The 12,524-nt window shown below is 44.9% G+C and overlaps 1 protein-coding gene across 1 annotated transcript in view; it reads left to right on the top strand.

Annotated features, from left to right (window-relative positions):
• itpka (inositol-trisphosphate 3-kinase A) overlaps window positions 1-9,344 on the top strand; it is an 87,635-nt gene extending 78,291 nt beyond the window's left edge. The window contains exon 7 of the mRNA XM_067991237.1: window positions 1,589-9,344. Coding sequence (XP_067847338.1) covers window positions 1,589-1,798 — 210 coding nt within the window. The 3' untranslated portion in view covers window positions 1,799-9,344. The remainder of the gene's footprint in view (window positions 1-1,588) is intronic.
• Window positions 9,345-12,524: the final 3,180 nt, after the last annotated feature.

The following is a 12,524-nucleotide window of genomic DNA, read 5'->3' as shown; positions in this document are numbered from 1 at the left end:
CCAATCCCACTTCCCTTTTAATAGTCTTCCTTTTCAAAAGATCATCCAATTCTATTTTAAATGACATTCTGATTGCTGCCTCAACAGCCATTTGTGGTAATTCCCTGTTCGAATACACTGCGTTGAAAAAAATTCTTCGAACTTCTCCCTTCATTCACAGGAACGTTCGTAGGCCATTCAGCCCCTCGAGCCTGTTCCGTCATTCAATTAGATCATGGCTGAACTGTACCTCAACTCCATTTACCCGCCTTTGCTCCATATCCCTTGATGTCCTTACCCAATAAAAATCTATCGATCTCGGTCTTGAAAACTCCAATTGACCCCCAGCATCCACAACATTTTTTGGGGAGAGAGTTCCAGATTTCCACTACCCTTTGTGTGAAAAAACGCTTCCTGATTTCACTCCTGAACGACCTGGCTCTAATTTTAAGATTATGCCCCCTTGTTCTGGATTCACCCATCAGGGGAAATAGTTTCTCTGTACCTACCCTATCGAATCCTTTTAATGTTTTAAACACCTCGATTAGATCACCCCTCAATTTTCTATACTCCTGGGAATACAAGCCTAGTCTATGCAACCTTTCCTCATAATGTAACTCTCTAAGCCCGGTATCATTCTGGTGAAAATAAACCATCATAGAAGCATAGGAACAGGAGGAGACCATTCAGCCCCTCGAGCCTGTTCCGCCATTCATTGAGATTATGGCTGATCTGTATCCTAACTCCATTTATCCAGCTATCTACTGATGAAATGTTATCTTCGTGTGGAAATAGAGTGGGAACCTGGTCCTACAGATACTCGTCCATGACATAAAGTATGGTCACTTCATAACAGTCCCAAATATTTTACATTATAAAAGATACAAGAGGTTCTCTGAAATGATGGACACTCGCATACAACGGACTACGGTCAGCCTTCAATATAAGAAGCCCTATTTACTTAGTGTATTTTACACCTTAAAACGATGAACAGACTGTCTATCCCGACAGCCTATTGATCACTTGCTGAACAAGTAAACAAACTTTAAATGACTTTTTTTCTATATCTAAATCGTAGCATCTTTGTTCCTTTACCCCCTCCCGTGCCCCATGGAATCTCTGTTTAGGGTACCTTCGCTGCTACATTTTGCACTTTTACCTAGAGAGTTTCCTCTTGCTGCCTCAGTCAGTCTCACTTCCCACATGTCTGATGTCTGGGGAAATTGTAGTGAGCCCAAGGTCACTTAGAAACTCTTGTCAAGGTAAGGGGCTCTCACACTGTTCCCAACCCATGGCTTACACTATAAACTAGAGACCGGATAAAGCTGCTGATTGTATCCCATGTCCAGGGATTCCATATAACTGTCACAAGCTCTGTGTGCAGTGGATTGGCTGGAAACCCCCCGGGGAGTCACCTTGTGACTCGTACTTTAGGATCAGTTATTGGTGGCACCTTGGACCTTTCTAAAACACGGACACCTGCAAAAAAGTGAACAGCTGATGCCAGTCCCCTAGGTGTCCGTAATTCACAGGTTTTACTGTATCACGGTTACTTGCCCAATCTTGCAAACCCGTTTTTGACTTTCAACCTTCCCCTACTTTGACGCAGGTTATCGGGAGCTCCTTGCTCTTCATTCACGACAAGAATGAGCTGGCGAAGGTGTGGCTGATCGACTTTGGCAAAACCACGAAACTACCGAACGGACAGACTCTTAACCACCGGCTACCGTGGCAGGAAGGCAACAGGGAAGACGGCTACCTCTGGGGGCTTGACAACATGATTGACATTACATCCGACATCTTGTCAGTCCCGCTGTGATCCCCGGGCAAGTTTCTTCTTTTCTGTTGGGCACCAGGAGGATTATCCGGCCCTTCTTTTGAACGTGGATGCAGCACTGCTGTTCAAGGTAGTGAGAGAATGGACGGTGAAAGAAAGAAAACAAAATGGCGAGACGCAGTTAAGGTTTCTCCATTGACCATAGGCTCTTTCTTGACTGAATCTGTGATTCAATTGGACCCTCACAATGAATGGGACACTCAGAGGAGCATGAACACAAAATGGTGGAGGTGACACTCTTGTCAAGTGGGAAAAATAGTTGCTATCACTGCGGAACAGTTTAGAATGATTATTCTCGGATTTCTTTTGAAATGTATTTTTTAAAACAATTACAATGAGATTTTAGTAATGGATGCTATTAATACAAACCAAGAGTACTCATGGTGCCAGAAAAGATGCTCCCCTCCCCGGGCAGCTCTCTTGAAACTCTCAGTGGCCAGTTTCAAAGCAGCAATGGCCAAAGCATGGAAGTGGGTTCCCAGCCTTCATCCCCATCCACCTCCCCTCCTCATCCCCCGTCCCCCGGCTATGGGGCCCTCCAAGAGAAAGAACTTTCATTTATAGTGCACCTTTCACGACCTCAGGACGCCCCAAAGTGCTTTACAACCAATGAAGTACTTTTGAAGTGTAGTCATTTGTGTAATGTAGGAAACGCAGCAGTCAGTTTGCGCAGAGCAAGCTCCCACGAACAGCAATGATAATTTATATTTTAGTGATGTTGGTTGAGGTATAAATATCGGCCAGGATACCGGGAAGAACTCCCCTGCTCTTTTTTGAAATAGTGGCCGTGAGATTTTTTACGTCCACCTGAGAGGGCAGACAGGGCCTCGGTTTAACGTCTCATCCAAAAGACAGCACCTCCGACAGTGCAGCACTCCCTGAGTACTGCACTGGGAGTGTCAGCCTAGAGTTTGTGTTTAAGCCTGTGGAGTGGGGCTTGAAAACCACAACCTTCTGACTCACTGAGCCCAGCTAATATTACACCAAAGCACACTGTGTTCCTTACGCTGAGCTGCTGTAGGATAACAACTGGCGTTAGTAATCTGCTTGTTTCTTTGAGCTACAGACTGGGATCCACTGATTAAGTAGTCCTGCATTGTGCCGAGGAGACTGAAAGATGTGGAGAAATACATATTTCTGTTAAATTATTATGTATAAAAAGAATCTGTTATAAAATATACTCACTGCAACACTTGTAAATTAAAGGGCGAATGAAGAAACAGGTGAACAACACATTTTCTGTCGCTAAATCATCAAGGGTATTTTGTTGTAATAAACAACAGAGAATACCGACACTTCCAACCTTTACCACATCTGTAAGGTATCTGGATACAATAAACTGCTCGAAAACACAGATTAGAGCACACATCCCTCACTGTAACACTCTCTGATATACCCCACACCCCTCACTGTAACACTCTCTGATATACCCCACACCCCTCACTGTAACACTCTCTGATATACCCCACACCCCTCACTGTAACACTCTCTGATATACCCCACACCCCTCACTGTAACACTCTCTGATATACCCCACACCCCTCACTGTAACACTCTCTGATATACCCCACACCCCTCACTGTAACATTCTCTGATATACCCCACACCCCTCACTGTAACACTCTCTGATATACCCCACACCCCTCACTGTAACACTCTCTGATATACTCCACACCCCTCACTGTAACACTCTCTGATATACCCCACACCCCTCACTGTAACACTCTCTGATATACCCCACAGCCCTCACTGTAACACTATCTGATATACCCCACACCCCTCACTGTAACACTCTCTGATATACCCCACACCCCTCACTGTAACACTCTCTGATATACCCCACACCCCTCACTGTAACACTCTCTGATATACCCCACAGCCCTCACTGTAACACTCTCTGATATACCCCACACCCCTCACTGTAACACTCTCTGATATACCCCACACCCCTCACTGTAACATTCTCTGATATACCCCACACCCCTCACTGTAACACTCTCTGATATACCCCACACCCCTCACTGTAACACTCTCTGATATACCCCACACCCCTCACTGTAACACTCTCTGATATACCCCACACCCCTCACTGTAACACTCTCTGATATACCCCACACCCCTCACTGTAACACTCTCTGATATACCCCACACCCCTCACTGTAACACTCTCTGATATGCCCCACACCCCTCACTGTAACACTCTCTGATATGCCCCACATCCCTCACTGTAACACTCTCTGATATACCCCACACCCCTCACTGTAACACTCTCTGATATACCCCACACCCCTCACTGTAACACTCTCTGATATACTCCACATCCCTCACTGTAACACTCTCTGATATACCCCACACCCCTCACTGTAACACTCTCTGATATGCCCCACATCCCTCACTGTAACACTCTCTGATATACCCCACACCCCTCACTGTAACACTCTCTGATATACCCCACACCCCTCACTGTAACACTCTCTGATATACTCCACATCCCTCACTGTAACACTCTCTGATATACCCCACACCCCTCACTGTAACACTCTCTGATATACTCCACATCCCTCACTGTAACACTCTCTGATATACCCCACACCCCTCACTGTAACACTCTCTGATATACTCCAAATCCCTCACTGTAACACTCTCTGATATACCCCACACCCCTCACTGTAACACTCTCTGATATACCCCACACCCCTCACTGTAACAGTCTCTGATATACCCCACACCCCTCACTGTAACACTCTCTGATATACCCCACACCCCTCACTGTAACACTCTCTGATATACCCCACACCCCTCACTGTAACACTCTCTGATATACCCCACACCCCTCACTGTAACACTCTCTGATATATTCCACACACCTCACTGTAACACTCTCTGATATACCCCACACCCCTCACTGTAACACTCTCTGATATACCCCACACCCCTCACTGTAACACTCTCTGATATACTCCACATCCCTCACTGTAACACTCTCTGATATACTCCACATCCCTCACTGTAACACTCTCTGATATACCCCACACCCCTCACTGTAACACTCTCTGATATACCCCACACCCCTCACTGTAACACTATCTGATATACTGCACACACCGCACGATAACACTCTCTGATATACTCCACACTCCTCACTGTAACACTCTGGTATGCCATACCCCCCTCATTGTAACACTCTGTTGTACCAAACACCACTCACTGTGACACTCTGATATACCCCACATCCCTCACTGTAACACTCTCTGATATACCCCACACCCCTCACTGTAACACTCTCTGATATACCCCAACCCCCTCACTATAACACTCCCTGATATACCCCACATCCCTCACTGTAACACTCTGATATACTGCACACCTCTCACTGTAACACTGATATACCCCACACCCCTCACTGTAACACTGATATACCCCACACCCCTCAATGTAATACTCTCTGATATACCCCACACCCCTCACTGTAACACTGATATACCCCACACCTACCACTGTAACACTGATATACCCCACACCCCTCACTGTAACACTCTGATATACTGCACACCTCTCACTGTAACACTGATATACCCCACACCCCTCACTGTAACACTGATATACCCCACACCCCTCAATGTAATACTCTCTGATATACCCCACACCCCTCACTGTAACACTGATATACCCCACACCTACCACTGTAACACTGATATACCCCACACCCCTCACTGTAACACTGATATACCCCACACCTACCACTGTAACACTGATATACCCCACACCCCTCACTGTAACACTGATATACCCCACACCTACCACTGTAACACTGATATACCCCACACCCCTCACTGTAACACTGATATACCCCACACCTACCACTGTAACACTGATATACCCCACACCCCTCACTGTAACACTGATATACCCCACACCTACCACTGTAACACTCCACAACAACCCTATTGTAATTCTACCTGTTACACTCCATATCCCTGCTGGATCAGTAAGTAACTGGTAGGGAGATTTATAGAACACAAGATAACATCCGCCATCTCTTGTATATCGTACATTTCTTGTTGTCCAATACTATTTCCTTCATAACAACAGTGACTACACTTCAAAAAGTAATTCATTGGTTGTGAAGTGCTTTGGGATGCCCTGAGGATTTGATAGGCACCATATGAATCCTAAGCGCCTCCTTCACGTCAGCTCCTTAAAGGGTGTCTCACAGCTGAATGTTTCTGAATGATGTTTCTGCCCTGAATTCCCAGCGGTTCTGAACAGTTTACTCCCTGGTCAAGGGATTATTGTTGAGTCAGGTTGTGTGCTTGGCTTGTGCCTGATAGCTTAAACCCTCTGTATCGTGCGTGGAACACGACGACTTTCAGTTGATGAGGCGGGAGTTGATGGGGATCATTTGGTGCCACATCACATTCGTATTGCGTCTTCTCTCACTTTTTGTTTCTTTGCTGCCACATTTAGTCCAGGGTCCAGGAGACAAGGGCCTGGCCTGTGACAGTTATTAATATAACTCTGATAGGATTGTTCCTTCTGCTCATTGGGACAGGTCCTCCAATGTATTACATCTCTAGTATGAAGTGCAATGCAGGGTAGAAACATAGGAACAGGGGTCGGCCATTCAGCCCCTCGAGCCGGTTCTGCCTTTCATTAGTTGACGGATCTGTACCTCAACTCCATTTACCCACCTTTGCTCCATATCTCTTGATAGCCTTACCGAACAAAAATCTATCGATCTCAGTCTTGAAAATTTCAATTGACCCCCAGCATCCACAGCCTTTTGGGGAGAGAATACCACATTTCCACTGCCCTTTGTGTGAAAAAATGCTTCCTGATTTCACTTCTAAATGGCCTAGCTCTAATTTTACGATTAGTTTACGGCCTCGATTAGATCACCCCTCAACCTTCTAAACACAAGGGAATACAAACTACGTTTATGCAAGCAGTGCTCAGAATTTAACCATTTAAGCCCTGGTATAATTCTCGTGAATCTGCCCCTCCCAGGCCAACATATCTTTCCTGAGGATCCGGTGCCAAAACTGAACAGAGTGGGAATTACTCCGTCACCATATCCCCACAATGGAGCTGTCTTTGTAGCTTGACACTACCCTGGCAAGTTTATTGCTCTCCTCCCCCACTCTCCTGACGAGGATTGGCCTAATCTTGGCTGGTTTACCTCTTCCACCTTCTCCACAATGAGATGGAGAACTCCACTGCCACACAGAGTGATCGAACTATCCTGAGAAGAGGTGAGCTCAATTGACAGCCCAGGCTGAAGTCTCACCTCCTGCACTCTGAGCTGGAAAAGGCAAACTTTTTCCTCATAGAATCCTTTGTTGCATCAATATTGTTGTCTTTACTAAAGTTAAATCTGGCCAGAATTGTTTGACACAGATGCAGTATCAAGCCTAATAATGGGAACTGGTTAGGGTACTGGCCTTTCATTTCCTGGAGCAGGGGTCAAATTGAGAAGTCAATGGGAATGAATGTCTCCTCTCCAGATGTACAGTGGCTTCTTTAGTCAGTGGATAGACCATATGTTGGCAGAAGAATGGCAATCTGTGGGATTAGGTGATGCCTTTTCATAGAATCATACAATCTTACAGCACAGAAAGAGGCCGTTTGGTCCATCGTACCTGTGCTGGCTCTTTGTAAGAGCTGTCAAATTAGTCCCACTCCCCCATTCTTTGCCCATAGCCCTGCAAATTTTTCCATTTCAAGTATTTATCCAATTCCCTTTTGAAAGTTACTATTGAATCTGCTTCCACCACCCTTTCAAGCAGTGCATTCCAGATCATAACAACTCGCTGTGTAAAATAATTCCTCCTCATCTCCATTCTGGTTCTTTTGCCAATGATCTTAAACCAGTATCCTCTGGTTACTGACCCCTCCTGCCAGTGGATACGGTTTCTCCTGATTTACTCTATCAAAACCCTTCACAACACTTGTCTTGTTCACTTTCAAAATGGCTGCCAGGATTTTCAAAGAATCTCTATCGTCATGATTAATCCTTCACACACAGTGGTTGGAGCCAAAGCCAATGTAAGCATTGGCAAGTTCTTGGCAGATCCTGAGTTTTGTTTTTAATATTCATTCTTCAGCTGTGTCTCACTGGCATTTATTGCCCATCCCTAGTTGCCCTGTGCAACTGGAGAGCTTGCTAGGCCACTTAGAGGGCAGTCAACCTCATTGGTGTGAAAGAAAGAAGAAAGAACTTGCATTTATATAGCGCCTTTCATGACCTCAGAACACCCCAAAGTGCTTCACAACCAATGAAGTACTTTTGAAGTGTAGTCATTGTTGTAATGTAGGAAACTGTCACATATAGGCCGGACCGGGTAAGGACATTAGTGAACCAGTGGGTTTTTACGATAATCCAACAGCGTCATGGTCACCGATACCTGCTTTTTATTTCCAGATTTTTAAAAACTGAATTTTGTATTCTCAAACTGCCATGGTGGGATTTGAACTCACTAATCCAGTAACTTAACCACTACACAGTAGGCTAGGATTGGCAGAGGATGAGGGGTCAGTGATGCAATGATGAAGCCACGGTGTGATGAGAGGGGCAGGGAGAGAGAGAGAGAGAGAGGGAAAGAGAGACTGAGTGAGAGTGAGAGAGAGAGAAGGAGAGAGACACCTTAAAAACAGAGAAAAGCAGTAGCGAGAGAGCAAAGTAACAGACAAAGCAAAAATAAAAAATTAAAAACTGAGAAAGAGAGAAAACAGAGTGGAGAGGTAGAGAGAGGAAGGAAAAATTGAAAGACAAAAGGGAAAGTAAGTTAAATGTTCTATATAACTCTTGTGTGCACCACCTGGATTTCTTTGTTGATTTTCTTTTGACCCACACCTTTAGTCCAAACGCATGAATGGTCTGTTACCTTGAGGTACATTCTCTCTCCCGTGTGTGTGCCAAAAGGAAAATTGCCCAAAAAATCCAGGATTTTAAAAATAAATAAAGTTATAGGAGAAGTGTGACTTTGATCACTGATAGAATTCCTCATGATGACCTTTGAATCCAGATTCAATAGGGAATGAGATTGGGACATCTCTCAAATCCAGCTCTAATAAGTCTGAAAAGCCTCCCAATCCAGTTCCCATTTCCTGGATAGAATGGATCTGCCTCAGGTTTGTTTGGGAGAGCTACAGCTAAAGTGTTGTCCTGTTTGGACTATAGTGAAGTTGAACCTTCATCCCCAAGGGAGGGAATCATCAGTATTCTAACAGTCCAAATCCCACATGCACAGTGTATTGTATCATTTCTGTCTGTTATAAGGGTGGTATGGGATTCAAAGTCAATGTGAATTACACAGAGCTTTGCTGGAAACTGAAATTTTTCCTGGAATCCTGTAGTATAGAAACATAATTATCTGCATATCTTGGAGTGAATATTCCAATAAGTGGGAATGTGAAGTATCCTGAGGAATCTCTACTGTACGTTACTGAACACTACTGCTAATTATTACGGTACGATTTTGTATGACTGAGTTTGGAAGATGGGCTGTAAAATAAATCTTTCATGTACTTCCTGTGCTTTGGAATAGTATTTGGTGCTATCTCTGTAACCTCCTCCAGCCCTACGACCCTCCAAGATCTCTGCACTCCTCCAATCCTGGCCTCTTGTACATCCCGATTTCCTTCACTCCACCATTGGCGGCCGTGCCTTCAGCTGTCTGGGGCCCAAGCTCTGGAATTCCCTCCCCAAACCTCTCCGCCTCTCTAACTTGCTCTCATTCTTTAAGATGATCCTTAAAACCTACCTCTTTGACCAAGCTTTTTGTCACCTGTCCTAACATCTCCTTATGTGGCTCGCTCTCAAATTTTGTTTGGTAATTCTCCTGTGAAACGCCTGGGACGTTTTACGACATTAAAGGTGTTCTATAAATGCAAGTCATTGTTGGTGTAATTATCAATTCATGGCTGACTGTTTTCAATTTTCTTTTTGTGGTTGTATGGGTAAAGTCCATGAACTGTCAGCTCACCCTCGCATCAATGCAATGCTTCATTTTGAATTAAATGATGAAACACTTACTATAAATGATGTACTGTCCGCAGGAGCATGTGAAGAAACAGTGAGCGAGGGTTGACAGATAAACGACAACTACTTGCATTTATATAGCTCTTTTAATGTAGGAAAACATCCCAAAGCGCTTCACAGGAGCGTAATCAGATAAAAAATGACACCGAGCAAAAGGAGGCGACAATAGGGCAGGTTCTAAGGAGGGTCTTAAACCCGGAGAGAGAGGTGGAGAGATGAAAAGGTTTAGAGAGGGAATTCCAGAGATTAGGGCCTAGACGGCTGGAGGCACGGCCGCCAATGTTGGGGTGTTGGGAGCGGGGAATGCACAAGAGGCCAGAGTTGGAGTACGGCAGAGTTCTTGGAAGCTTGTAGTAATCAGTAATCCATGGAGCGTGAATCCACCTTCACTGTGTTAACATCAAAACTCATTCCACCTTCTCCTATTCTCACTCAGTCTTTCCCAGGACTTCAAATCCATGCAACTCTTCCCTCCCTCAGTCTTCACTTAAGGTAATCGTTATTGTTTGAATGGCCCTGCCTTCTCTCTGAGTCTTTCCAAGTTTGGTCCTGTCCTCCACACAGATCCTTGACCTTTTACCTCGTTATAAAATATATGGACAAGTTTTTCATGGAGGGGCAGGCCAGAATTTAAAGTGCTAATCTAGTTACAAAATAATTTTTAAAACAGTAATTTCTTGCTGTTTTTTCTGACTATTGGGAGGAGCCAAGAATTTACCAGCAATTACCAATCTACAGAAAGACAACTGACCTTAGGATGCGCCTAGCAAGAATTTGCTTCCAAGTGACCTCAGCATGTGCCTATTGACAGCAGTGAGGCCTTGTGGCCTTAAAGGGACAAGCCAGGCTCTTCCTTTGTGGAATGCAATACTTGGTGCACTGTGTGGTATAACCCTCCTAATCCTTATTAAACAGCACAGCTTCCAACTTACTGCGAGCAACAGGGGATCCATAGGGATGGAGGCCTTGGAGCCAGTCTCAAACTGAAAATGCAAGCCGTCATGTCACTCTCTTTATGAGTTCCAATACAGATTACAACACACTGTGGCAAGTGGTAAGTAGCTCATTTATTGGCGAAGCAGGTATAGGTACAATTCTAAATTCAGAAGCAGCATCAGGATTAAAGCTCGAGGGTTTTCAGCGCATTGTTACCTCAAAGAACAGCATTGGGAAAACGACCCCTACAAAATACATTGTGGGAATCTGCTCATAACTAGCACGAGTGTGGGACCGTTAGTCAACTTTATTGATCCAAGTTGGGTGCCGTTGCTTCCCCCAGTGATGGCTGAGGAGGAACGGGCTTTGCTGCAAACCAGCCGTACGCAATTAGGATTTTCTATTGCGATGAGCGACTGAGGCAGTGCGAGGCTTAATGTAGCACAATGCCATTCTCTTCACTTAGTGCAGGATACATTGAGTCATTGCCATAGGGCCCCTATTAAAAGAAATAAAGAAAGAACTTGCATTTCTATGGCGCATTTCACGGCCTCAGGACGTCCCAAAGCGCTTTACAGCCAATTAAGTACTTTTGAAGTGTAGTCACTGTTGCAATGCAGGAAATGCGGCAGCCAATGTGCGCACAGCAAGATCCCACAACAGCAATGTAATCCAGACCAGATAATCTTTTTTTAGTGATGTTGGTTGAGGGATAAATATTGGCCAGGACACTGGGGAGAATTCTCCTGCTCTTCAAAATATTGCCATGGGATTTTTTACGTCCACCTGAGACTACTAGACAAGAAATTCCATTTGAATTCTGGAGAGAACCCGATGTGTAGCTCGACAACAGAAAAGTGTGTGCCCTGTTAAATTGGACAGCTGTCACCATGGGAACAGAGGTTTACTATCCATCAAGCATGAATTTGCAAATAAGAACCTTACACAAGCCTGTTTGCCTTTCATATTTCCTCGTCGTGCCTTCCCCCTTTTTCCCCCCCGAAAGTGCCAACTCTCATGTCCTTGAACGGTTGCCACAGATCCTGGTCACCCACTGCAGCTTTGGTCAGGTTGAGTGAGCCTAGACAGTGGGTGTCGCTGGGCTATTCAACTACAAGGGCATCACAGCCAAACTGAACACTAACCTTACCCGAGATCCACGCACACACTTCACAGCAGTGGACAGTGGTGAGCAGCAGGATCCCGGGCAGACATCTTCTCACCCTAGCCCATGGCATTGAGTTCAAATATTTTCTTTATATTCATTCTCAGGATGTTGGCTTTGCTGGAAAGGCCAGCATTTATTGCCCATCGTTAGTTGCCCTTGAGAAGGTGGTGGTAAGCCTTCATCTTGAACCGCTGCAGTCCGTGTGGTGAAGGTTCTCCCACAGTGCTGTTAGGTAGGGAGTTCCAGGATTTTGACCCAGCGATGATGAAGGAACGGCGATATATTTCCGAGTTGGGATGATGTGCTGTAGCTCCCTTGCTCTGCTTTGATTCGATAAACCGCAACTTTCCCTGATATCTTCCAAAAATACATATTAATAAATGTTCACTGTAAAAAAAAATTTGCGTAAGTAATTATTTTGCATCATTCGCTGATGTCACACAAATATCAAAACAGCCATGTCCCAACTCTGGGACTCAGGTTCAAACAAGGCGTAGACTGAGGGCCTTGTCAGTTTGGCTCACTTGGCGTCACTCTTACCTCTGGGACAGAGAGTTGTGGAT

This window comes from Heptranchias perlo, chromosome 10, assembly GCF_035084215.1.
Source record: "Heptranchias perlo isolate sHepPer1 chromosome 10, sHepPer1.hap1, whole genome shotgun sequence".
In the NCBI taxonomy this organism is placed as follows: Eukaryota; Metazoa; Chordata; class Chondrichthyes; order Hexanchiformes; family Hexanchidae; genus Heptranchias; species Heptranchias perlo.
The sequence above is the reverse complement of the archived record's forward strand: the minus strand, read 5'-3'. Positions and strand labels throughout refer to the sequence as shown.